Source organism: Sinocyclocheilus anshuiensis, unplaced genomic scaffold (assembly GCF_001515605.1).
Source record: "Sinocyclocheilus anshuiensis isolate Anshui unplaced genomic scaffold, SAMN03320099.WGS_v1.1 scaffold308, whole genome shotgun sequence".
NCBI classification, from domain to species: Eukaryota; Metazoa; Chordata; class Actinopteri; order Cypriniformes; family Cyprinidae; genus Sinocyclocheilus; species Sinocyclocheilus anshuiensis.
The window spans coordinates 1,186,396-1,213,825 of record NW_015558619.1 but is presented as its reverse complement, the minus strand read 5'-3'; the positions used below and the strand labels follow the sequence as shown (position 1 = coordinate 1,213,825).

Genomic DNA, 27,430 nt, shown 5'->3' with positions numbered 1-27,430 from the left:
GTCATTCTGACAGGAGTCTCAGAACAGCCTGATTTGAGAAAGGGGATTTTAAAATAGGGATTTAAACAAAACCAGTGGGTGGATTTTTATCATTATAGGATGGATGTGTACACACACTGCCAACACACATTTATGTTCAAACAACAACGAAAGTGAATTTTGCATCCGATGACCTTTGCATCTGATGCCTTTAACTAAAATGAAAACTATTAAAACATTTTTGTTAATTGACATGAAACTAAAATAAAATATAAATATTAGATGAAAAACTTTAAACTAAACAAATTAAGAAATAACTAAAATATGTTTTAGCACTACAATAACTAACTGGAAGTAAAGTAAAAACTGAAATAAAAAATGAATTCAACCTAAATAGTAATATGTATAATAAATAATGAAAATGACAAAAGCACGTAAAAAACATCAAAACAAAATATGAACAAAATATAAAAATAAAAGCGAATTCAAAATATTAACAAAACTATTATAAAAAAAAAAAACTATGGTAATCATGATATAGTTGTGTCTAGTGTTTGCACCTATTTAATTTTATTTAAATCATTTCAAAATCATTAGAAGCAGCATACTGTAAATGTTAATTAAAAAAACAATCAAATTGATTCGGTTAAAGGGGTCCTATTATGGTTTTTCACTTTTTTAATTTTAGTCAGTGTGTAGTGTGTATGTTTGGGCTTTAAAAAGATCTAGAAAGTTACAAATCTCAAAGTCCACTCCAAAGGGAGATATTTCGTTTTTAAAAAATCCCTTTTCAAGAACTACAACGAACGGCTCGTTTGGACTACAGCGTTTGTTTTCCGGGCTTTGTGATATCACAAAGCGGCGTGTGTGTGTGAGTGTGTGTGTGTGTGTGTGTGTGTGTGTGTGTGTGTGTGTGTGTGTGAGGCTGTTTGGTGTAAAACCCACCTGTTTTTTTGTTTTTTTTCTTGGTTTTTTTTCCCCTGTAATTATGTATGGGGGTGTGCGTGAATTTAAAAAATAAATAATAATAAATATTTTTTTAAATAAATCACTAAAACAATAACTAAATAAATCAATAAATAAAGTGTAAAAAATAATAAGAATAGCAATAATAGCAATATAAGAATATATAATAAAATGTATAATAGCTAAAAACATTGAGGTTTTAAGAACCTTACAATTTTTTTTCATACGACATGACAATTAAGCACATTTTCTTTCTTGAATCCTGAATAATGCATAAATACATTTTATTTCATGTTTTTTTTTTTATCCAAAATCATTGCTTCTGTAAGCAAAATCATTGTTTTTCTATAAAAATGTATTCTAATACATTTAGTCTATTTATTCAGTCCTGAAATTAAAAGTTTCTTCTAAGGAACAATAATATTTTAAACAATACAAAAGTTTTTATTTTATGCATTATATACATTTTATTTATATATTTTAAAAATGCAATTATTTTATTTTTTAAATTAAGTTTTTCAAAAAAATTTTTTTACATTTCCTTTTTTTTCATTTACTATAATGCTGGCATGTTTTCATAAGGCTTTTTTGCTGGCCTAACCAAGGCTTTGTGGGAAGGGAAATGTATATTAACCAAAAACTTAACAGTCCTCTTTTCATAGTCCAGTTAAATCCTGATGTCTAAAGTCAAGTGCTGTCCTACAGTACACGTCCTACTGATTATACTATTGCTTTTACAAAAGTTGAGCGCATTGCAGACACTTTTTGTGTTTAAGTATTTATTTAGCATTAGATCAGTGAACAATTCTGATGCTTTATCGTCTAATGAAAGCAAACTTCACTGCTGTGGATCCATTAGTGTTGACTGAAGCAGGCCGCTCAGGTGTTTAAACTCAAATGAGGATCATTTCCCTCTCCTGACTGTTTTTCTTCATCTGATGTGGGGTTTTTAAGAATATTATGATGTCTCTCGTGAGTTTAGCAAGCATTTTGGTTTTGGAGTTTATTTTCCGCAGCCGTCTGTTTGGCGGAGCAGAAGCTGTTAATGATTTCAAGTGGCGCATTATGAAGCCGTGACACAATAGTAGTTGGTTTGGCCGGAGTGTTTGGGGTGACCTGATGGGACTGTTAATGGAGGGTCTGGGGTCAGAGGCTGCTCTCTGATTGGCTGCTGCAGGAGGGGGCGGTGACGATCTCATGGGAAAGGAATGTGCTCCTGTAGGTAGAGCATCCCGTGTTCCCGTCACAGGCGTCTGCGGATGATGTCATTTTTGAGAGATCCCGCACCGTAATGTGGGCTGCTGCCAAATCCAGAATGAATTCTCAATTAATTATTGACGGCCACAAACACAGATGCACAATTTTAACCATTGATTTGCTGTTTTCCCAATTGGTGAAGTTACTGTTTATTATGCTATGGACACGGGTTAAAAACAGGCTTGTTTGTGGTGTTTGCTGCTGTAAGTCAATTACTATTAGGTGATATTGAAAGCTAGAAATCATCCAGAACACCTCAGCAACCGGGTTGCATTGTGTTAGTAAGTTTTGCATATGCAAGAGCTGCACATTTTATTCTGAAAATGTAAAAATGTAGTTTTGTTGCAAAAAAAATTGATCCCAAACTATAAATATTTAATTTTTCAAAGTGATTTTTTTACTATTTTTATTTATTTGCTTATTACTAAATAGATTAAAAATAAATTAAAATATTAAAAATGTAAAAATATATGTATTTTTTAATTTAATTTTCTTTTTTCTTCGTTTAATTCTTTTTCTTTAGTCATTTATTTACTTGTTATGACTAAATGAAAATAAATTAAAATTGAAGGAAAATTATTTATTTATTTTTTCTTTATTCATTTATTTACTTATGACTGAATAAATGAAAAATAAAGAAATTAAAATTAAAAATGACCCTGAAGTTTTTGTGAAATCTCTTCTAAAAATGTAAATATGCTCAGTTATGACTGACCATGAGCATGTGAAAGCAAACCATGTAAAAAATAATAAAAAAAAAAAAAAAATGATGAAATCAAATGGCCTTGACGTGTTTTCATGAGACACTGCATCATGCCAGCAGGTTTTGCATGTGTATGTGCAAGAGTTTTTTTCTGAAAATACAAATATGTCGTTTTGTTGCTCATTTATGATCTGAATGAATGCGTTTTTCATCCCAAACCGTGAGCACGAGTCTGCAGTGAAAGCCAGCCGGTTACTGCAGTCTGGAAATGCAGCTGCTCAGTACAGCCATGTAAGATCCTGTTTCATGTCATTCTTGTACGTCAGCACTCTTAGATTAGAGGCCTGATGAGCTTAAACCCTGATATTTGAAGAGAATGAGCGTGATTTAGCAAGTTTTACTACTTTTTCTAGTCCGTTCCATCAGTGTACTTCAGTGCAAAATGATATGTTATAAAGTGCATGATGACACGCATATGATTTCATGCAGTTATAATGTCTGGGCATGTTGGTATCAGACAATGAATCGTGGTGATTGATTGCTACTGTATCTCAATGAATTAATCTAGCCTCATCCAACATTTATATATATTTAGTATATTTAGTAATAATAATAATAATAATAATAAAAGACATTGAAGTTTATTTTTAGGAATATAAAAATCCTTTTCATTGACAATTATGCACCGACTCACATTTAACAGTTTGAAAGAGAAATGTGGTTAGCTGAAAATAACGCTAAATATATTTATTCTGTTTATTCTCTTTTATTAGGTTTTTTCATAAACATAAATGGCTCTTGATTTTTCTTTTAGGCAAAATGATTTGTTTGCTTGTAAATTTGTTTTTATTTAGTTTTATTTATAAAATAACATTTTTGTTTTATTTGCATTCATTTTATGTATAAATTGGTTTTTAATTGTTTATTCATTTGTTTTTGTTTTTTATAAATTAGTATTCGTTTATAAATTAGTATTTGTTTGACATTTTTGTTTTATTTGTATTTTTGTAAATTTGTGTAACTTATTCATTTTTATTTATTATTATTTATAAATTTGTATTTATTTTGTAAATTAATATTTTGTATTTATTTTTATTCATATATTAGTATGTCTTTTTATACATGAGTGTTTATTTATATATATATATATATATATTACATATATTACATTTATTACATTTATTTTTATGCATTAGTATATATTTACTTATTTTATTTATCATTATAAATTAGTATTTATTTTCATAATTTAGTATATTTTACTTATTTACTTATTTTTTATAATTTATTTATAAATAAGTATTTTATTTATCTATCTATCATGATTTAGCCATTTTTACTACTTTTCTAGCCTGTTCAGTCAGTGCACTTTTGTGCAAAATGATATGTTATAAAGATCGAGATGAAACACACGATATCATGCGGTTATTCTGCTTATAGGCCTGTTTTACAGGCAGCTTCAGTCAGTGAATCATGCTGATTATTACAGTATCTTGATGCATTAATCTGCTTAACTCGTCCAACATCGTCACCCGAGTTTGGCCGATCGCGGCATCTTAAGAGAACGATTTATAATAACTTCCAGAACGGCATAATCAGCGTCTGCTTGTATAGCATGTTGGACTGTGCTCGTTCCCATCTGTGGGTCGTGAAATCATCACCCATGAGGTAATGAGCTGAGCCGCAGGAAATGAGCAATCTTCTTTTAATGGGGATTGATAATGCTTTCGAAGCCAAATTAAGAGCCAAAGTCAAGTCAGGCTCTCGTAGAGGAATCGCAGGTATCTCTGAGAAATGTTGTGTCAGACACCATCCTCAACATAATGAGGCTTTTTTTTCCTCACGTTGGAATCCAGTGTCTAACAAAGGAAGCTGTCTGCTTTATTTATGGATCAGCTTTAAGAGGCCCACCAAACAAACGGCTCTCTGTTTCCAAGTGTTCCCGCGGCGGCTCTGTGATTTAATGCATTCAGCAACATTTAATCACCCTGAAACGGCTCATCACAGTGTTTTCTCAGTTTCCCGTGTGAGCGTGGATGTGTTTGTCTGGGAGGCTCTCTGTGACTCTTGGCTTCTGTGGATGAACTTCCAGCGGTCACATGACTGCCGTGGCACAGGAATTACTCCCAAACCCCTCGGTGGCTGTTTTATTTGAATTAAATTATCACTGGGTAAATGTGTACTTGAGATTAGGTTTTATTTCCTAATAATAACAAGTCATAAACCTTCTTGTGGATTTGCTTGGAAAAACATTTTTTTTATTTGGTTAGCTGAACGTATTTGGCATAAAATATTTACTTGATATTCCCCTGAAACAGAGTATTTAAATAAATTGACAGCACATTTGCATGCTCACAGTTCTCTGATGTTAGATAACAAACTATTTCATTATTTTTAGCAAGTCTTTTTAAAATTAATTAGAAATTATGATTTTATTATTTTTAGGGAGTGTTATAGATTTTTATTATAAAAGTTTTTTTTTTAAATGTTATTTATTTTATTTTAAATACATTTTTAGATTATTAAATTTTTTTTTTTTGTATTTTATCCATTTTTATTTTAAAATGCTTTTAAATTGGCATTTTTATAATTGTATTCAATTTCAGGGAATTTTTATTTTTTATTTTTTTTTTATTTTTTTAATTAATTCCACAAATTATAATTTTATACATTTTTATTAAGTTATTTAGATTTTTATGTATTTTAAAATGTTACATTTTACATTAAAAGAAATAATTAAAATAATTTAAATATGATAATTTAATTTAATTTATTTTTTATTTATTTTTTATTTTAGTTTATCAACTCCTAACCCCCATGGGGTTTCTGGCCCCCAGTTTGGGAAGCCCTGCCCTAAAGAAACAACAGCGCTGATAGATATCAGATCAGTATAATTCATTGGTGTTGCAACATTTTTCCATGAAAAGACACTGAGGTCAATCATGATGTCTGTCGCTCTTTTTGTTTGAAACTTGGCCGCTAGTCAAGAGTTGCTTCCTGTTTACAGCGTCCAGGTGCATCCAGTCCCACATTAACTTAGAGATTTACTGGTTCTGATTGAAGGATTGGGAAGCAGGAATTAATTTTTGTCTACTATAAAAGATATTTGGTTGTATAGTAATATTGTGAAATATTTTTACAATTTTAAATAACTGTTTTCTGTTGTAATATATTGTAAAATGTAATTTATTGGTATTATCAAAACTGAATTTTTGGTTTTTAATTGTTTATTCATTTGTTTTTGTTTTTTATAAATTAGTATTCGTTTATAAATTAGTATTTGTTTGACATTTTTGTTTTATTTGTATTTTTGTAAATTTGTGTAACTTATTCATTTTTATTTATTATTATTTATAAATTTGTATTTATTTTGTAAATTAATATTTTGTATTTATTTTTATTCATATATTAGTATGTCTTTTTATACATGAGTGTTTATTTATATATATATATATATATATTACATATATTACATTTATTACATTTATTTTTATGCATTAGTATATATTTACTTATTTTATTTATCATTATAAATTAGTATTTATTTTCATAATTTAGTATATTTTACTTATTTACTTATTTTTTATAATTTATTTATAAATAAGTATTTTATTTATCTATCTATCATGATTTAGCCATTTTTACTACTTTTCTAGCCTGTTCAGTCAGTGCACTTTTGTGCAAAATGATATGTTATAAAGATCGAGATGAAACACACGATATCATGCGGTTATTCTGCTTATAGGCCTGTTTTACAGGCAGCTTCAGTCAGTGAATCATGCTGATTATTACAGTATCTTGATGCATTAATCTGCTTAACTCGTCCAACATCGTCACCCGAGTTTGGCCGATCGCGGCATCTTAAGAGAACGATTTATAATAACTTCCAGAACGGCATAATCAGCGTCTGCTTGTATAGCATGTTGGACTGTGCTCGTTCCCATCTGTGGGTCGTGAAATCATCACCCATGAGGTAATGAGCTGAGCCGCAGGAAATGAGCAATCTTCTTTTAATGGGGATTGATAATGCTTTCGAAGCCAAATTAAGAGCCAAAGTCAAGTCAGGCTCTCGTAGAGGAATCGCAGGTATCTCTGAGAAATGTTGTGTCAGACACCATCCTCAACATAATGAGGCTTTTTTTTCCTCACGTTGGAATCCAGTGTCTAACAAAGGAAGCTGTCTGCTTTATTTATGGATCAGCTTTAAGAGGCCCACCAAACAAACGGCTCTCTGTTTCCAAGTGTTCCCGCGGCGGCTCTGTGATTTAATGCATTCAGCAACATTTAATCACCCTGAAACGGCTCATCACAGTGTTTTCTCAGTACTCCAGTCTTCAGTGTCACATGATCCTTCAGAAATCATTCTAATATGCTGATTTACTGCTCAAGAAGTATTTCTGATTATTATCAATGTTGAAAACAGTTAACATTTTTGTGGAAACTGATACATTTTATTTTTCAGAATTCTTTGAATAGAAATTTCAAAAGAACAGCGTTTATTTAAAATAGAAAACAGCTTTCAGCGTCTGTATTTAGTTTCTCTTTGTTGAGGTACAGTAACTCTGGATCCGCAGCACTTTTTCTTTCATTTGTGCTTTCTTTGTTTCATCTACGGGAAAACCTGTGTATTTCTGAACAACATTTGTTCATCAGGTTTTCATCTTGGCCATGATCCACATGAGGAATGTGAACTGCGTGCTATAAGCTTGTGAAGATTGATGATGGTCTTTCTTTCTCTCGATCCCATTCTTCCATGCGTTCAAAGAGCTCTTAAAGAAATAGGTCATTTAAATTTAAATTCAATGAAAATTTGCTAAAAATGTGCACACACTCAGGCCAGGAATGGGTGCCATCAGAATGAGAGTCTGATAAAAACATCACAATAATCCACAAGTAATTCACACCACTCCAGACTATCAATAAATGTCTTGAGAAGACAAAAGCTGCGTGTTTATAAGAAACATTAAGATGTTTTTAACTTCACGTGAGCCCTCTATCCGTAATAACACTAAGTGGTCTCATCTGAATCAGGAGAGAAATCTGCACAGATTAAGCACTGTTTACAAGCCAAAACAGCTCTAAACAAATATGTGGCTGGATTTTAATGCGAGAGACTTTCACTGGAGGAAGCATTATTATGGATTATGGACTTGTATTTAGCCGGAAGCAACAGTTTAAGTTGAAAGCATCTTGATGGATTTGTTTCTTACAAACATGCATCTTTTGGCTTCTCAAGATGCTAACTGATGGACTGGAGTGGTGTGGATTATTGTGATGTTTTTATCAGCTGTTTGGACTCTCATTCTGACGGCACCCATTCACTGCAGAGCATCCATTGGTGAGACACTGATGCAATGTTACATTTCTCCAAATCTGATGAAGAAACCAACTCATCTACATCTTGGATGGCCTGAGTGTCAGCAAATTTTCATTTCTGACTGAACTATTCCTTGAAGATCTGTACTTTCGTGCATTTCATTGCAAAAGCATGGTATTTATATAGATTTTATTTATTTATTTCAAACCAATAAAACAAACAGAACAGTGACCACAGATACATTCCACAAGTACATTTCAACATAAACCTCATGCAGCTCAAAAAATAATGAAAAAAATCATATATATATATATCACAAGTATAAATACGGTTCATTTTGACCTGCCAAGGTTTTGCAAAAAGGTATGTGAAATCACCTATTAAAAAAATTTCAAAAATCCATGTCCAGCCCTTGTCTCATAAAACATTTATTTTCCCATTTGACCAGTAGGTAATATAATTTATTTATATTTAATGTTGTATATCTTTATATTTAATTTCATTTATTTTAGAGATGCACCGATCGATCGGCCAGGGATCGTAATCGGCCGATTTTCCTCATGATCAGCCCGGATCGGTGACCGGTCGGTCAGTCTCACTTCTTTCCGATTCTGAGCCGATCCGGTTTGTTACCAGCGGCACAGGTATTAACGTCAGCTGCGTATTCTCGCTCTCTTCTCTCCGACGACTCCTTCTCTCTCACACGTCTCATTCGCTCCGGTTAAATAATGCTTGTATTGTGCATTATTTTAGTCATTCCCGCAGGTTTCGCACCAAAACACCAAAAGCGAGCACACCAGAACTGATCAATATTAGTGGAGCACACACAAGCGGCGCTCAGTCTCAAACAGCTTGTGAGCCACAAATACCAAAATGAGTGGCTAACTGTGCTAAAACGTTCAAATACATACAAAGTTATGTCAAAATGCCCGTCTTGGCGAGTATCCAGTTGAACACAGTCAGTTTTGGAACGTTAAATAGTTGAGAAAGAGAACGCATGTTGTGTAACAGTATTTTGGGTCTGTGGATAAACTCTTAAAGGGAGCGCAGTCCAATATTTATGCTGCTGTCTGTCATGTTAATCTGTATTTAATCTTTACAATGAAGACTACAGAAATTAAAGTAATTATTTATTAAATTAAATTAATTATTACTTTAATTTCTGTAGTATTTCTTAACTGAATAAAAACTTACTTAACCTGAAAAACTTAGTTTCATAGCTCTCTTTATTCTATTGCATTTATTTGTGCTGTTGTTTGCAATTTTTTTTATTTGTTATTTTATTACTGACTTTTTACTTGTGTTTTTTTATGAAAATAAAACTTTGTGTTGAAGAAAAGTAGATTTTTGTTTGTATATGTTGTCAATTATAGTTCTTAGAAAGAAAATCGGAATCGGCAAAAATCGGTATCGGCAGATCACACTAACGAGAAATCGGAATCGGCCAAGAAAATTGCAATCGGTGCATCTCTAATTTATTTATTTAAGCTTTATTTTATTTTATTTTATTATTTTTTTATTATTATTATTATTATTATTCTATAGCTTTCTCGCCCAGCCCTAGTTCGCAGAGCCTCCTCTGGTGTGGTAAGTGTGAGTGTTTGGCGATAAGCGGTGGATTGTGTGTAAACCGGTCCTGCCTCCGCTCTTCCTTTAGTGTTGTTGTGTTTCGTTTGCTTTGTATCCATGGAGGCCAGCACAAGCATTCAACTCTTTTCCTTAATCATTTATTGGCGGATGTTGGTCAAAGCATGACTGCTGCTTTCATTTTACTCCTTACAAGACGATCACCTGCTGACTTTGTTTTAATATTACTTGTGTTTTAGTTTCACTGATACTTATGACTATTGTCAGCCTGACAGGCACTCGAATAATGCGATACTTAGCCAGGTGAGTCTCATGAGAACATGTCTGGGACATTTCATGCCAAAATTAAAGAGGGAGGCCTTTGAAGCCTTAAGATCATCATTAACAACAACCACAACAACAACATTTTGTTTGCATTTTGACCATTATTTTGATGACAGCATTTTTTCCAAAATTATTCATACATTACCCATATTTTCAGGTTTTTAAATTACTTGGTGTTTTATTCAGAACAGCATAAATTTAGTACAGTAAATACTACCATGAAATAAAGATGCTTTACGGTTTTATTTTTTTATAACAAAGTAAAATACAAAAAAAATATATATAATCAAAAGTACAATATGTAAAACTTCATTTTATTTTTATGATTTAATTTTACTTTTATTTAATTAAAAACATTTTATTTTTATTTTTTGCATATAAATTGTTTAACATGTTTTTAGTGCATTTAGTACATTAGATAAAACTACTTTATTTAAAAAAATATATAAATTATGTATATTGTATGAGTTTTATGCATTTATGAAAATACAGAGGTTGCTTAACAGTCATAATATTAATGTTAAAAAAATGCTCCTAAAAATAGGCTTTGTTTGTCTTAATGCAAAATATTATTTGCAGGTTTTGTTTTTGTGGTGTAATGTTGCGTGGACAAGTGTTGTGCGGTTCATCCTCCCCTCAGATCTACTTCAAACTGATCTGTCTCTTTCTGGACCGTTTTCCCTTTCCCAAGCCTCTCATAATGTTGAGTTTGAGTCGTTGCGGGATCAGAGCTGTAATGTGGATCTGTATGTCGGCGGTACGGGTGGAGTCTCGGAATTACTCCTCTCGCCTATAATATATAACATATAATATAACGCATTTCCAGATGGGCCGCTGTCAGACGGCCAGGCTTAACTTTGACAGCTTCAACTCATCTCACTTCTTTTGAAAAATCTCAATGAACCATAAATCTCCCTGTGCTCTTTGTTGAATCTGATCATCGAGGCTTAAATTCATATATGCTGGTGGAAAATAATTTAGGGCTTTTCCAAGACGTCTCCTTTATCTTTCTGAATGCTGGCCTCTAGGAAGACCTCGACTAACAAGGTCCCTCGGGTTGATATGTCTTGTTTTAACTGTTGATAAGTGACTGGAAAAGACCTTGGGTTTCGCTTCTGTCTGCATATATAGTGAGATCAGAGGGTTTGTGGGTGAAGCCGTATGTCTCTGGTGTAATGGTTGGTTGGGTTCAGGAGACCCGCCCTGAGGAAATCTGCTGCCTCTTTTTCTCACCTAATCTCATGAAAGCAGAGCCACGAGAGACTCGCCAGCCCGGGGAAGCAATGAAATAATGGAGCAATGATTTACAGAAGGTTACAACTGTGCAAAATGGTTTTTAACCTCTTTGTTTTCTCATTTCGTATGGTGTGCCACTGGGTTACGTCCTCACCCTCTTAAGTTTGTCAGTCAGGATGAGGAAGACTACTCTATTTTCTTGTTTTAATTGTTTCGCATGGTCACATTTCAGCCCACAAATCAACAGGACATCATAACATTATTTTCATAACAATTATGCAGTCTCTTGCCGTTTCCATTGTTTTATGATTCTTATTAGATTCATTTTAAGTGTTTAACTGTAAATCACTGTACAAAAAATGTTTAAGTTGGCATAAATCATAAGTTAATGGTAATATGACAAATGCTACCATGACACAGCATTTATAGCATTACACTAAACAAAACCACAACAACAACAGTGATTTACATCCACAGCTTTTATTAAATTATTTATTACCAATATTAAAGTATTGTAATATTAAAATTACACTTATGAATGTTATGTAATAATAATAAATCCTTCAAAAATGTTTATTTTGCGTTGCACTTATGAATGCTATGATAATAAAGAATTTATTGTTTTAATAGTTATAGCATTATTCATAAGTGTAATGCAAAAAATGTTAAATATTAAAATTAAAAAGTTTTAAAGGATTTTAATAATAATGTAATACAGTATTTATAAATGCAATATTTATTATTATTATTATTATTATTATAGTAATGAGTATCAGGGATGTAATTGTTATGAAAATGTCATAATGCTAAAACTTTTAAATATCTTAAAGTTCTTAATTTCTTTTGTATTAAAAACATAATTTCCTTTTTCTTTTTCTTGTGATTTTTGGATTAAAATATAAGCAGAACATGTTTTTTTTTCTCAATAAGTTTAGTTTGATCTTTCAATGTTAATCATTAATGGCTTTTAAGATTCAGCTCATGTGACTTGCATGAAAAATGAAAACTTTCTTTCTAACCTTTCTGAGTCTGTCAACATTTATATCAGAAAAAGAGCAGTATAAATTGTAATGGCATGACTCAAGGTGTTTTATGGCCTGTTATGAATGCGGTCGTTTGATTAAACTGTTAATTTGATTCTCTGTGTAGAGAATCTGATTTGCTCTTCAGGATCACGTCATGTTTGGTGACGGTGGCTCCAGCTGCTCACATCATGCTTCTTGACTTTCATAAGTGTTTGTTGATTTTCTCCAGGCCGGTTCCCAAGGAGATCTCAATAATAAAGCTCAGGACATTTCTAACCTTTGCTAAGTCAGTCTTGACCCATGCTTATGCTTCAAACTTTGCAAATGCATTCAAGAGGAATTAGAGCAGGATTTTTAAGCTTGTTTCTTATAATTGCTCCTTGTTCTGAAGCATTACTGAACGGGCCTTTATTGCAGGGTCATGTATTCTTTTGTATGTGATCCTCTGTATCGTCTGTATTTTTACACAACTATATTCACCTTTTGTACTTTATATTTTAATCTCATTTATACACACACACACACACACACACACAATGTATATATTTATATTATTTTTAATGTTACATTTTTATATTAATTTTACCAAAACTGATATCGATACTGAGCTCCTGTACTCGTACTTGTTAAAATGCCCCGATATCAACCGCTGATACCACACAGCATGTGGTAAGTGCCGTATTCAGACAAAGAAACACAGACAGCAGAATGGAGTTATTATTAGAGATTAAGGATGTCTGCGAAGTATATGTATGCAATTAATATAATGTAAAACTTTCAGTATTAACGCCTGTATGAACTATACAATGCACAAGTTACGTTACTTAACGGTAGGGAGAGAGAGAGAAAGAGCGTGCACTTCTGTTGCTTGATCTTTGATGTTCGCTCACTTAGCACACGCATCATTTGGATTAAAACTATATTGTAAATATAAAACAACATTTATAGGGGCATTTACTATAAACAACATTTATTTTCAACCTTAAGCATACACGACTTTATGGAGACAGTGAAACTATCAGCCAGTGTAAATGCGCTATGCTGTACTGTTCTTGTCACTCTCATTCTGCACCAATGCAAATACGTGCGCGCGTTGCACATGTTTTGCTTGCTTCATGAGTGTTTCTGGATTATGTGAGTCGCTTTGGAATATAAATCTCATTACGTTTCAGATGAAAAAACGCTACTTATATTTCTGAAAGATTTATAACGAGTGGTTCCCTGCATTATTTCAGCAAAACTTGTGATTACAGTACTGAGCCGCTGCATGGGAGCAGCTCTAATATTATTAAATTAAAGATGTACCATAGAGCGAAAAATTAGCAGTGAAAGTAACTAAAATTTGTAAAATACATTTTAATGGGTATAATTAAGTGTGAAAATAACTGAAGGATATATCTATTTGATAAATTAAGTTAACCAACTAACATTATACATATTCTTTTGGTTTCTGTACTCAATATTTAAAAAAAATGTACAAATACAATGAAAATACCGGTATCGGTACTCTGTATCGGCAAGTACCAAAAATACCAAAAAATGGCTCAGTGGTAGAGCATTGCGTTAGCAGTGCAAAAGTTTGTGGGTTCAATTCCCAGGGAACACACATACTGGTAAAAAAAACGTATAGCCTGAATGCACTGCAAGTCGATTTGGATAAAAGCGTCTGCTAAATGCATAAATGTAAATTACCGGTATCGGTACTCGGTAAAATAAAATACCAAAAATAAAAGTATCGTTATCGGGCGAGTACTGGAAAAAGTGGTATCGGAGCATCCCTACTTTCTCAGTAAATTCTTTCTCTTTCCTTTTCGTCTGATGTGCTCTAGATCTTCACGGTTTGTTCTAGTACTGTAAGTGCATGTTTGCTCTGATAGTACTGACTCATGTCAGGGCGTATTGTGCCGATGATCGGTTGTGTATTCCCGTAATTGGATTATGTCAGTGTTTGGACCACATTTTGGACACCTTCGTAATCAGGCTTTTTAGCCATCTGTTTGGATTGATCCTCATTGGATTCATCCGGTTGGAATGAGAGTTTCTGAGATTAATGGAATTGCAAGATTAACTAACAAATCGTCAAATGTACTGGTGTGTTTCCAAGCGCTCGGCTCAAGAGTTTTAAAGTGAGCATCTCAGATTTCCTGTCATGTAGGGAAATGCTTGTAGTATTATTCTGCATGTTTCCTTCCAAGCCTGTTCAGACTGGATTTTCCTTGGGACTTTTCTGTGTTTTGTTGCTTCTCCTCAAATGACCTCCTAAAACAACGACTGAACGTGCTGATTTTTGGTTTCGTTTTTGGAGGGAAACAAACTGACAGTTTATTGGGTCATTTACATATTGTTTATTTAATAAATTAATTATTAATGATTAAAAAATATATAAATATTTATTTAAAAAAATAAAATTGTATAAATAAATATGTATTGATAAAAATATAATGCATTCTTTAAAGTGCATTAAATAAAATATGTAAATAAATGAATAATTTATTAAAATTAGATTATTATAAAATATATACACACACTATAGAATAAAAAAAATTAATTACATGATTTATTAACTTTTGTTTTATATATGTAATATTAATATATTTACTATTTATTAACTATATAATGTGAATATTTATACACATTATGCATCCTTTTAAATACATTTAAAGAATATGTAAATATATATTTCATAATTCATGTTATTATTAATTTAATGCATACAACCAAACAAATAAGTTCAGAAAATATTGTTTTGATATCATAATTTGGTCTGTAACCTGGTCAAAGCTGTATTTTTACATGTCACTCAACGTCACCGTTTCAGTCCGGCATGAACTGCATTTAAACACCGTGCTTGCACTCTTTTCTGTGTTTGTGTTTTTAGCAGCTTTCCAAAACTTGCTGCGGTTCATCTATAATTCATGACTGGTTTGATGCAGCTCCTGCTGTCATGGTAACCCTCATTCTGCTGTTGTTTGAAAGCCGTGTTTGTTGTTGTATTGTTGGGCCGTCTGGTGGTGAAGGGGCTCCTCATGGAGATCCCATTAAACGGGAGCCTCGTGAAGGCGGGATGGACTGGGGGTCAGTGCTAATGCAACCCTCTACATTGCGAGTAAATCACTCGCATATGCGACTAAATCTTACTCTGGGCGACTAAATAATGTCTAACATTAGCCATTGGCTAATCAATTCTTATATTTTACACGCCAGTATGTGTGTGAGAGGCGTTCAACACAGATTTTCACTCGATAAACACGCTGACTGAGCGCTTGAGTTTCGCTCTCCGTCAAGCGATCTGTACTAGTATTTGGATGCGCTCAATGGATCATGTCATGTACTCAATGGATGCGCAGTATGTAGCACGCAGCGCACCTGTATTTGACGTACCGTAAACTAGTGTGAAGGCGCACGACTCGCCGTCTCTTTACTGATAGCGCTGTGTTTCTCACACATGCAAAGAGAGAGACCGACAGTCTTGCATACCACGCTGAATCTTGATTGGGTGGAATCATATGTGTGTGTGTGTGTGTGTGTGTACCTACTTAACCATATTTTTTTTATAAAAATTTGTACCCAGAAGTGAGCAAAACCTGACAAAATCGGCAAAAACCTCAATTTGTGGATGTCCTCATTTGTAAAACTGTTATAAAAATAAACTTTTTTTTTTTTACTTTTAAAATTTAAAAAATGCCTGTGTGTGAAACAGTATATCAGTCTGGCGAGTAAACAAAAAAATTTACTAGCCAATGGCGATTATATTGCCAAGGTGTGCGTAGAGGTTTGTAATGAATTATGCTCAGTCCAGAGAGGAACTGAGCTCGTTTCCAGCTTCTCAAACGCTGCCAGAACATTCCACCGGCTGCCTCGTGGCGCACTGATCCGGTCACTGGGTCAAGCCGCACTATACTACAAGTAGTAACAAACATTTGTGAGGGATCAAAGTTATTTCTATTTATCTAATTTATGGTATATACATAAGCTCTCAGAAAAAAGCTACAAAGTGCACCTTTTAAGGTACTTTTGAAAACCACCTCAGTGACAGCTTTTATTTTTTTCTGAGTGTATAACACAAATGGTTTCATATAAATATATATTAAAATAAATCTACATTTGAAAAATATTGATATTTTATTTTAGTTAAATTAAAAAAATGTAAAAATGAAGTGTACATTTTTAAATTTGATATTTTATATGAATTTCACAAATATTGATTACATATTTTAATTCTTATAAATAAGAAGTGTTACAATTTAAAATTAAATTTTAAAAATTAATATTTTTTTAAATGACAATAAATGCATGTCTATTTATTTGATATATTATGATTTTATTACAGCATATTGTGTTATATTATATTGATATTTGTTACATATATTTTTATATTTGTTTTAAAACAAGTAAACAATAAATAAAATATAAATATATAAAAATCAATGTGAATTTATTTATTTTAAATGTTATATTTTTATGAATTTTACAAAAAAAAAATTGTGTGTGTATATATATATATATATATATATATACTTATACTTATATAATTATATACTTATATACTTTTTGCATGCATGTGTGTGTATTAATATATACATAATAAATAAACACAGTACACACATGTATTCTGTAAACAAAAACTTATTTTGGATCCGATTAATCACGATTAATCGTTTGAGAGCACTAATATATATATATATTTATTTATTTATTTATTTATTTATTTATAAACGAACTATAAATATATAAAGCACATTTTAAATGTACTTATTTTCAATTAATGAATTTATATAATATATCCAACTTAAGTTCAAGCTGCATTCGTTTATTTTCGTGTCAGATTTGCTCTTGATCTTTGTCTGTGTGCTAAAGTTAGACGACTGATAGTGTGTGAACACGAGGGAGCGTTCGGTCAGTCAGACGAACAGACCGCGGGATGATTTCTGCAGTGTTAACAATCACTAACAGGTGCGATTCCTCCTGTAAACGTGTGCTTTGTCCAACACAGACTCATTTCAAGTGTTCAATTGTCTAATCTTCTGAGTTCACTACGGAGTGCTCATTTACCATAACTGAGCACAAATCTTCATCTTAATTGTTTGTTTTCTTCAGGAACAAGTGTGCAAGATAATGCGATTCCTTTTTTAATAACATTTTATTACCTGTGATAAGATCAGTTGTCAGGGATTGGTTTGCAGTGAATCATATTCCTGATCGATTGATGTTTATTCAGTGAAGCTGAGGATGAAAAGCGGAGTCATTTACAAACATGATACTCCACCCCATTTATTAGTCTAGTCAGTGTTTGCTAATACTGTGGTTCATTATATACACTGTTATACAAGCTGTGCTTTGTTCCCGTCACATTTACAATTCTGCTACATTTGTATCATTAGTGGTGTTTTCTAAAGCTAACATTTTGTATTTACTTGCTTATAAATAAACTGTAAATTTCAATTTATTTGTCAATTTTTATTACTTTTACAAATACTGATATTACACATTTTAGATTCATTTATTTATAAACAATCAAACAAGAAACGGACTATAAATATATAAACACGTTTTAAATGCTCTTATTTCAATTTTATATTTATTTGATTCATTCATTCATTCATAAAAAATGTGAATATACAATAAAACTACAATTGTATTGTTATACTTTTTTTTTAATTTTAGTAATAGTTCTAGAAAATACTAATTAATCATATGTAAATTTAAAATTATATATTTATAATTTATGTTTCATCACTTATTTGCTTATTTATTCACATTCAGCTATTTTATTTTCATTACACGTTTGCTTTGCTTATTTATTCCCATTCTCTTGTTTGTTTTTTATTTATTTTATTTAATTGCGTATTCACTGTATTTAATTTATTCATTTATTTATTGTAATGAATTTATTTTTGTCTTTATGTTTGTATCATTTTTATTTTATGCATTTATTTTTATTTTATTATTTATTTGCTTGCTTATTTCTTATGTTCGTTTTTTTTCTTAATTTTTATTAGTCACGTATTTATAATTTTTTACTTATCTGTTTTAATTTATTTGTAATTTTTATTTCTCTTTTTTATTTATTTCAGTACTTTCAGTGTTTTTATTATTATTATCACTCAATCTTTATTTAATCTCCTTTCTGTCCCCCAACAGACAGCAAAGCGATTGTGGACGGGAACCTGAAGTTGATCCTGGGTCTGGTATGGACCCTCATCCTCCATTACTCCATCTCTATGCCCGTCTGGGAGGATGAAGACGATGATGAAGCCAAGAAACAGACGCCCAAGCAGAGACTGCTTGGCTGGATCCAGAACAAAGTGCCTGACCTCCCCATCACTAACTTCAGTCAGGACTGGAGGAACGGCCGGGCGCTGGGCGCTCTGGTGGACAGCTGCGCTCCAGGTGAGCAGAACCTGAGCAGAAGAGCGCTTCGTTCCTGCCGCTCAGCTGTCGTTGTGCTGTTTATTGGACAGCTGTGCGTTTGTATAGATATACGGTGGATCGACTGTAAAATAGAGGTCGACCGATGTATCGGTTTTGCCGATTAATCGGCACCGATAGTTGATTGCTGGAACTATCGGTTATCGACAAAAATCCATGCCGAAAGATGCGCTTCTTTAAGCAGGACAGTAGAAATGAAAGGGTAAAACTTTACAGTAAGAGTCCATTTGTAGCATTAAGATTAATGAAAGCTGTGTAAGTATTGTTCCTTGTTAGAGTGTGTTAATTTCAACATTTACTATTACTATTATTATTATTTTTTTTACTACTACTACTAGTATGGTTCAGTACTGTTTTTGTTAATAAAGCACTATTTTAGTTTTTGTAAAGTATCAATTTTAAAACTATCGGTTAATTAATCGGTATCGGCCAGTGTGGTCCAACCTAGCTATCGGTATCGGCAAAATCCACTATCAGTCAACCTCTACTGTAAAACACAGCTGTGAATGAGTCCAGAACTGTGTGTGCAAAGCACTTATGTTGTGGTACAACAGTAATGTTTCCTAATATTTGCAATTCAGTTGCTGAGAAGAACCTTTTTAGTGCATGTTTTTGCATTTTATGATCATTAGACAATTCTAGAAAAACTTTTGTCATGATTGGCACTTTATTTATAATACATTGCATCATTAGTGGACTGAAAATGAATTTTCGGTTTTTAATCTTTTAGTCTATGCTGTTTTCAGTTAATGAGTGAACAACTTTTTTTTGCTCAGTTTATTATTTATTTGTTTTTTTAATTATGAATTTTAATATATAATATTTTTTATTTGTTTATTTTATTTATAATTTATTCTGTACTTAAATGTTTTTCTTGTTTATTTATTATTTTTATAGCATATAACTTCTATATTTATACATTTATGAATGCATTTATTTATATATTGATAGTTGTATTCATTTTAATCTTTGTACATTTATAATATTAATTTATAATTTGATGCATTAATAATTTTGATTTGTTTAATTATCTATAATTTATTAATTTCAGTACTTAATTGTTGGCTTGTTTTTTATTTATCATTTTTATTATGTATAACTTCTATTTATATATTTATAATTTATTAATGTATTTATATATTGATAAGTATTAATTTTATTCTTTGTACATTTTATAATATTAATTTAATTAATATTAATATATTAATATTAATTATTTTCAATTTATTAATTTCGGTACTTAATTGTTTGCTTTTTTTTTTTTTAAATGTATTTATTATTGTTATTATTAATATATAGCTTTCATTTAAACTTTGACAGCTTGTGCATCAGGATTCACATCCAGTAATTGCAATAATTTTTGATATGAAACAACACCTGGGCTTTCAGATTATGTCAATTTTATAATGAAATTTAAGCAATAAATGTTTGACGCTCTATAATGTGACGTGACGGATCGCTGTAATGCCTCAGTTCAAGCGACAACGCAAACCGCAGCAATTATTAAATATTTATTATTTTTAATATTTAGTTTTTGTTTTATATACAACTCAGTTTTTGAGTATTGATTAATAATAATTAAATAAATCGGATAAATTGATTATTATTATTTAGTATTATTATTATTTAACATCTTGGCAACCTGTTTAACTGTTGGTCTTGTGATGTGTTTGTGTTTTTCAGGCCTGTGTCCTGACTGGGAGATCTGGGACGGGGAGAAGCCGGTGGAAAATGCCACGGAGGCCATGCAGCTCGCTGATGATTGGCTGGGAATCCCACAGGTGAGCTGGTGACCTTTGACCTCTAGTGCATCAGGATGGGATTTCAGCAGCACAGAGGCGCCACAAATCTGTTAAGAGATACGTGTTTGACTGGTCCACATGTTAATTTTCCTTCATTCGTGCTAACAGATCAATATGAAGCTCGGATAAGAATAAGAGACACACACACCCATCAGTATCAGCCGCACTGTTTGCCACAGAGTTAATATGATACTCAACACACCTCAACACTCATCACCAGCCTCGTCTTGTTCTCTTGTGTTTGAGTTTTGTGACCTCAGTGCAGTAGGCTTAGATTTACTGTAATATTCTGGCTTTATGTGAACACTAAAATACTTTCATTTGCATTTCTGGATATTCTTCCTTTTGAATTAATTGTGTAATTTATGAAATTGCATAAATGTCAGGATTCTAATGTTTGAATTAGGGTTATTATAGATAGATAAACTTATTTAAAAAAATTTAATCCTTTGAAATAAAATAAACGGTAACTAAAATAAAAATTTAATTAAAATATAAACTAATTTTATTTCAGCTAGTTGACTAAAATTAAAACCATAACAATTCAGTTGCTGGAAATAAAATAAATGTTAACTGAAATATATATATATTTCTTTTTGCCAAGGCACCATTTCTAATTTTTAGTTTACCTTGAAATACTAAAACAGCTAAAACTAAATAAACTAATAAATAAAAATAAGAAATAATTTTAATTGTTAATTTTAAAATTAATTTTAATATTATTTAAATAACTTAAAAACTAATTAAATGTAATTAATTATACAATGAATAAAATTAGTAAACACAAAATAATGAAAAATTAAATAACTTTTAACCTTTTTAAATGAATTAAAATAATTATACAATTAATAAATAAAAATGAATGCAAAATGCATTAAAAATGGTTTGAAATGTATTATAAAAAAGTTATTTAAAATTTATTAAAAAAGGAACAAAATTATTAAAACTTTAGAATAAAAGGGAATAAAATATAGAAATAAATCCTAATTGAATATCTTAACAACTATAATAGCGCATCAATGATACTAGAATAACATTGGTTTGGATAAACGGGTAGTCCAGCCTGAGACTTCAAGCCAAATGTTGTCAGAAATAAATTTGCTGAACGTTAAACCAGGTGATTTATTTTTTATTTTTTGCACACTACTCATGTTTAGTCTGTGTTTGCAGGTGATTGCTCCAGAGGAGATCATTGACCCCAGTGTGGACGAGCAGTCAGTCATGACGTATCTGTCTCAGTTCCCCAAATCCAAACTGAAGCCAGGAGCTCCTCTCAAACCCAAACTCAACCCGAAGAGGGTGCGCGCGTACGGCCCAGGTGAGCCAGCTTCGTCACCTTACAAACGTGCACTAGTGTTGTTGTTTACATAGAAACACCCAAACGGTGAGATCCGTCTGAGCGGCCACACACATAAAGATTGCTATCATACCAGAGTTTCAGGATATTGTGATTCTCATGAGCCCTCGTCAGGAGCAAATGGAGCGTTACGGGCAGACTTTCTCAGATACTTGACATGTCACAGATTTGTTAATGCGGCGTGATGAGATTGTTAAGATAAGGGGTTTCCTCTGCTGTGATCTGATGTCTCATACTCTCTTTTGAGCTTGAGTTTCACTACCGCTCAAAAGTTTGGAATAATTTAAAAATTGATGTTTTTTGAGTGTCTACTGCTCACCAAGTCTGTATTGATCAAAATGGAGGGAAAACAATCATATTACAATTTAAAATAACTTTTTTCTCTTGTAATATTTTGAAATGTAATTTATTCCTGTGATCAAACCTAAATTTTCAGCATCATTACTCCACATGATCCTTCAGAAATCATTCTAATATGCTGATTTGCTGCTCAAATGTTATTGATTATTACTATTAAACCATTTTTGCTGATTAATGCTTTTGTGAAAAATCAGGGTTATTTGTATAGAAAGGTCAAAAGAACAGAAAATTGAAATCTTTTGTAACATTATAAATGCCTTTACTGTCAATTTTGATCAATTTAATGTGTCCTAAATAAGTATTATTATTTTTTTAATTCTACCTTAATTGTTTGAATAGTATTGTATCCAGAGGCGGACAAAGTACTCAACTCCATTACTTGAGTGAAAGTACAGATACTGCTTGTCAAATATTACTCCATTACAAGTAAAAGTTGTAAAGACAGATTTTTACTTAAGTAAAAGTACAGAAGTACTTGCTTTTAAAAGTACTTACGTACCAAAAGTAAATTTCTTTTTTATGTCAATGCACTGTTTTATTGTTGTACGTAGTAGTACTTACAATACTTCTGAAGCAACTTAGAATACATTACACCTACTGAATACACTGACTAGCTTGTAGTATATTTGGAATAAAGAGCTTTTAGAATGTTAAAAACCTATGGGGGAAAAAACAAAATAAAAAAAATTATTTAACACCCCTACCCACCCCCACAAAAGCAGTATGGTAGTGATCTCACACAGTTTTCACCAAAATTTGAAGCAGCGCAACTGTTATCAACATTGATAATAATCAGAAATGTTTCTTGAGCAGTAAATCAGCATATTATTATGATTTCTGAAGGATCATGTGACACTGAAGACTGGAGTAATGATGCTGAAAATTCAGCTGCGCATCACAGGAACAAATTACATTTTAAAATATATTACAACAAAAAAAGTTATTTTAAATTGTAATAATATTTCAAAGTTTTTGATCAAATAAATGTAGCCTTATTGACTTCTTTCAACAACACTTTAAAAAAAACAACAACACTTAAAATCGTACTTATTTTCAGCTTTTGACCGGTAGTGTAAGTTAGTACCGTGTGATTACAGCGGCTCCTGTTACGCTCAGGACTGATGGTTGGAGTGAAAATGTGCTTCTTACTTGTTGTAAATTTGACTAAAGCTGTAAAACCGGTGGCTAATGAGTTTAAGAGTTATGATTCTCACACCAGAGGTGACCTCGACACATTTTCTGTGACCAGATTTACTCAAATGAACCGCAAGGTTTTGGCTGCAGCGTCGTCAGTCTTGGGAAATCTTCACCTCTGTTTTTGAACGGCCGTATAATTTACGACAAATAATGAAAATGTCACATTAGTGTTATTTTTCCATTAAGTGATTATGTCCTCTCTGAAAGCACTACAAATAAAACAACGACACGGTCACCCTTGTTTCCTAAATCACACGTCGAGGACTGTAGTTTTCAGTGGTGAATTGAATCAGTGTTTGGAAAAGCTCAGAGGGATCGTGTGGTTTTGTGCAGTTTGCCATAAACTATAAACTAAAAGGAGTATTTTTAGACCATTACGTTAGCAGGTTTGTCGACCACTGCGGTTTTTATCCAACATCTGATGATATCTACTGTTTGTGTTTCTTTGTGTATGCATAAAATGTGAAACATATTGAAAGTATTTTAATTAGTTTAGGTGTATTATTTATTATAATTTAATTTATTATTTATTAAAAATATTTATTTAGAATTAATTTGCAATCAACCAGTGAGGAAGCTGGTATAAATCAGATAATATAATATCCACCAATCATGACGCATACAGTAATAAAATAAAATCTCCATATATGTGAATAAATCAAATGAAAATGCATTTATATTGATCAAAAACATATTTATAGACCTTTATGTAAATTTGCATGTACACATCGTTTACATTGCTTATGATTATAAAGTTTAATAGCTTAAAATGATTTATAAAAAATATTTTTAATGAAGGTTCTGTGTTTTAAAGGTCATTAATGCAACACTTAAAAGGGGCCTTTAAAGGCGTCCAAATTTATTTATTGCTTAGGTTTTTAGGTGACTGAAGTTGTTGGTGTAGTGTTGTTGTTGTTTTCATGCATTTATGAATCTGTTTTATATACTGTATCAGAATCAGAATCAGAAGAGCTTTATGCGAACTTCAGGAGCTTGACAGAGGGGTCTTTAGAGGTGCAGTCATTCGTGTAGAGAGAGAAGAGCAGTGAGGAGAGTACGCAACCCTGGGGGGCGCCAGTGCTGATGGTGATAGTCCTGGATGTGAGTTTGCCCAGCCTCACTAGCTGCTGCCTGTCTGTCAGGAAGCTGGTGATCCACTGACAGATGGAGGTGGGCACGGAGAGCTGGGTGAGTTTGTCTGAGAGAAGGTCAGGCATGATGGTATTGAAGGCCGAACTGAAGTCCACAAATAGGATCCTTGCGTAATTCCCAGGTCTGTCGAGGTGTTGCAGGATGCTTATGCTTATGTAATCAGTATGCTTATGTAATCAATAGCAGACATCTAAACATGCAGCAGTGCAGTAAATATATATTTCACAGTGTTATGTGAGTCTGCTGGAGATGTTAATGGCACAGTGTGAAGGAAATGCTATCTTAGGACTGTTGAAGCATGTCATTTTTGTTTTAACCGCTCTGTCGGATCCATTAAAGGTTGTAATTAGAACAGAAACCGCTTCTCATTAGCTGAAATAAACGTGTTTCATGATTCACATGTTTTCCAGAGTAAAGTCCTGAATGATTTTTTTGTTCACCAGGCATCGAGCCGACTGGGAACCGGGTGATGCGTCCAGCCGTGTTCACAGTGGACACCTTCAGCGCGGGTCAAGGCCAGGTCACTGTCTATGTTGAAGACCCAGAGGGCCGCAGAGAGGAGGTCAAACCTGTGCTCAATGAAGGCAAAAAGACCTACAGCGTGACGTACATCCCTCAGGTCATGGGACCGCACAAGGTCAGGATGAAATGATCAGTCTGCAGCAGTGCTTCTCAACCCGTTTGACTCAAAGGCCCCTGTTATTTACAGCAATATTCAAAGGCCCCGTGCTTTTTCCAGGTCTTTGTGATTTTTATTCACAATAAAATGTTCACGAATAAACAATATTCACGAAGAAATTAATACTCTTATTCAGAAAGAACACAGTAAGTTGATCAAAAGTGACTGTAAAGTCATTTATAAAGTTACAGAACATTTCAATTTCATAGAAATGCTGACCTTTCTATTTGTCAAACAAACCATAATTCATAATTGTAATATATAATAACGTAAAGCTTTGTTTAAAATTGTAATGTTAAAAATGTACTAGTTAATGTGTTGCATAGTTTATTTATATATATTATATAAATATACATATATAATATATACTACATAATACATATACATTTATGTATTTTAGATATATAAAATGTTATCTTTTATTACAAATATAAACATGTCAAATGTAAAATAAATTAAAATATAAAAATGTTAAATTACATTTGCATATTTAATATGCAAATAAAAATTTTATTCTTTTTTTATAAGATATTATAAAGATACTTTTATAAGATACTATATTCTGTACTCATTATATACATTTATATATTATAAATATATAACAATCCAATATTTTTATTATAAATATAAAAATTAATTGTGAAAATTTATTTATTTATTTAAAATTGTATTAATTCACATGACATTTCCAGGTCTAAAAATCTCACTTTTAAATATGTCCAGGTTTTTCTAGACTGGGAATCCTTGTCCTGCAAAAAAATCAGGAACCATTGTGGATGCATTAAAAGTTGTTTTGGCTTTTTTTGTTGTATTACTTTCAATGATTTTACGTCATTTTCAGGCCCCCCTAGTTGTTATAATAGTCATATAGGTGTGTGTTTGTTTTTACACCATCAAGTTTATGTATAAACACAGAAGAACACAGAACGACTCTGTTTCCATGCATTATTCTGTGAAATATAGGCTCATGGTGTTTTATGTTCACTCCACAGGTCACTGTGCTTTTCGCTGGACAGCAAATCTTAAAGAGCCCGTTTGAGGTGGTTGTGGACAAAGCCCAGGGAGACGCCACTAAAGTCATGGCTAAAGGACCCGGACTGGAGCCGCTGGGCAACATCGCCAACAAACCCACCTTCTTCGACATCTACACCGCAGGTCTGACCGTGCAAACTTGAATTTGAGCTCACTTTCTTGACAAAAACAAGTCTTGATGCCGCTGTACTCTCTGTGTTAATTAGGTGCCGGAGTGGGTGATGTGACGGCTGTCATCAAAGACCCTCTGGGTAATAAAAACACCGTGGAGGCTATCATGGAAGACAAGGGTGAAAGCGTCTTCCGCTGCACCTACAAACCCATGCAGGCCGGCCCTCACACCATCAACATTACATTCGGAGGCATCGCCATCCCTAAGAGCCCCTTCACTGTCAATATCGGCCCAGGTACTTCATGCAATTACATGCAGACATTACCCAGCATCCTCTTTCTAAGCTGACAATTGCTTAAATGTGCTGTCGGTGGAAGGAAATGGAATAGTTTATTAGTGCTTTGTGCTCATAACTGTGAAATGAATTAACGCTGTGTTTTAGGGTCTCAGACGTGTGCATTGCCTCATGTGCTTGTAATTGCATGTAGTTATGAGATTCTGCAGGGCTTTTACACATGCTATAAAATGCGTGTAAATGTAGCCGCAGTTCACCAGCGCGCTCGTTTGTGGCGTGTGTGATGCTGCCAGATTTAGTTAAATATGACCTGTCGCACCATTATGGTCAGGCTTAATTTTAGGCTTCTCACACACACACACACACACACACACACTTCCATTTGTGGTTTACGGGGACTCTCCATAAGCGTAATGTTTTTTATACTGTACAAACCGTATTTTCTATTGCCCTACACCAACCCTACACCTAAACCTACCTCTCACAGAAAACTACTGGCAATTTTTGAATTTCATAAAACAACGTTTTGTATGTTTTTTTCAGCCTTTTGTTTTACGGGGACACATTTGTGTCCTCATAAACCATATATACCTGTACACACACACACACACACACACTCAC

At 32.5% G+C, this 27,430-nt stretch overlaps 1 protein-coding gene across 2 annotated transcripts in view; it reads left to right on the top strand.

Moving 5' to 3' along the window:
- Nucleotides 1–27,430, top strand: part of LOC107680511 (filamin-B-like) — a 115,408-nt gene that overhangs the window by 18,833 nt on the left and 69,145 nt on the right. For both annotated transcript variants that reach the window (XM_016476412.1, XM_016476411.1), the window contains exons 2-7: nucleotides 18,536–18,784; nucleotides 20,507–20,604; nucleotides 21,796–21,943; nucleotides 25,135–25,328; nucleotides 26,363–26,525; nucleotides 26,609–26,809. In XM_016476412.1, coding sequence (XP_016331898.1) covers nucleotides 18,536–18,784; nucleotides 20,507–20,604; nucleotides 21,796–21,943; nucleotides 25,135–25,328; nucleotides 26,363–26,525; nucleotides 26,609–26,809 — 1,053 coding nt within the window. The remainder of the gene's footprint in view (nucleotides 1–18,535; nucleotides 18,785–20,506; nucleotides 20,605–21,795; nucleotides 21,944–25,134; nucleotides 25,329–26,362; nucleotides 26,526–26,608; nucleotides 26,810–27,430) is intronic.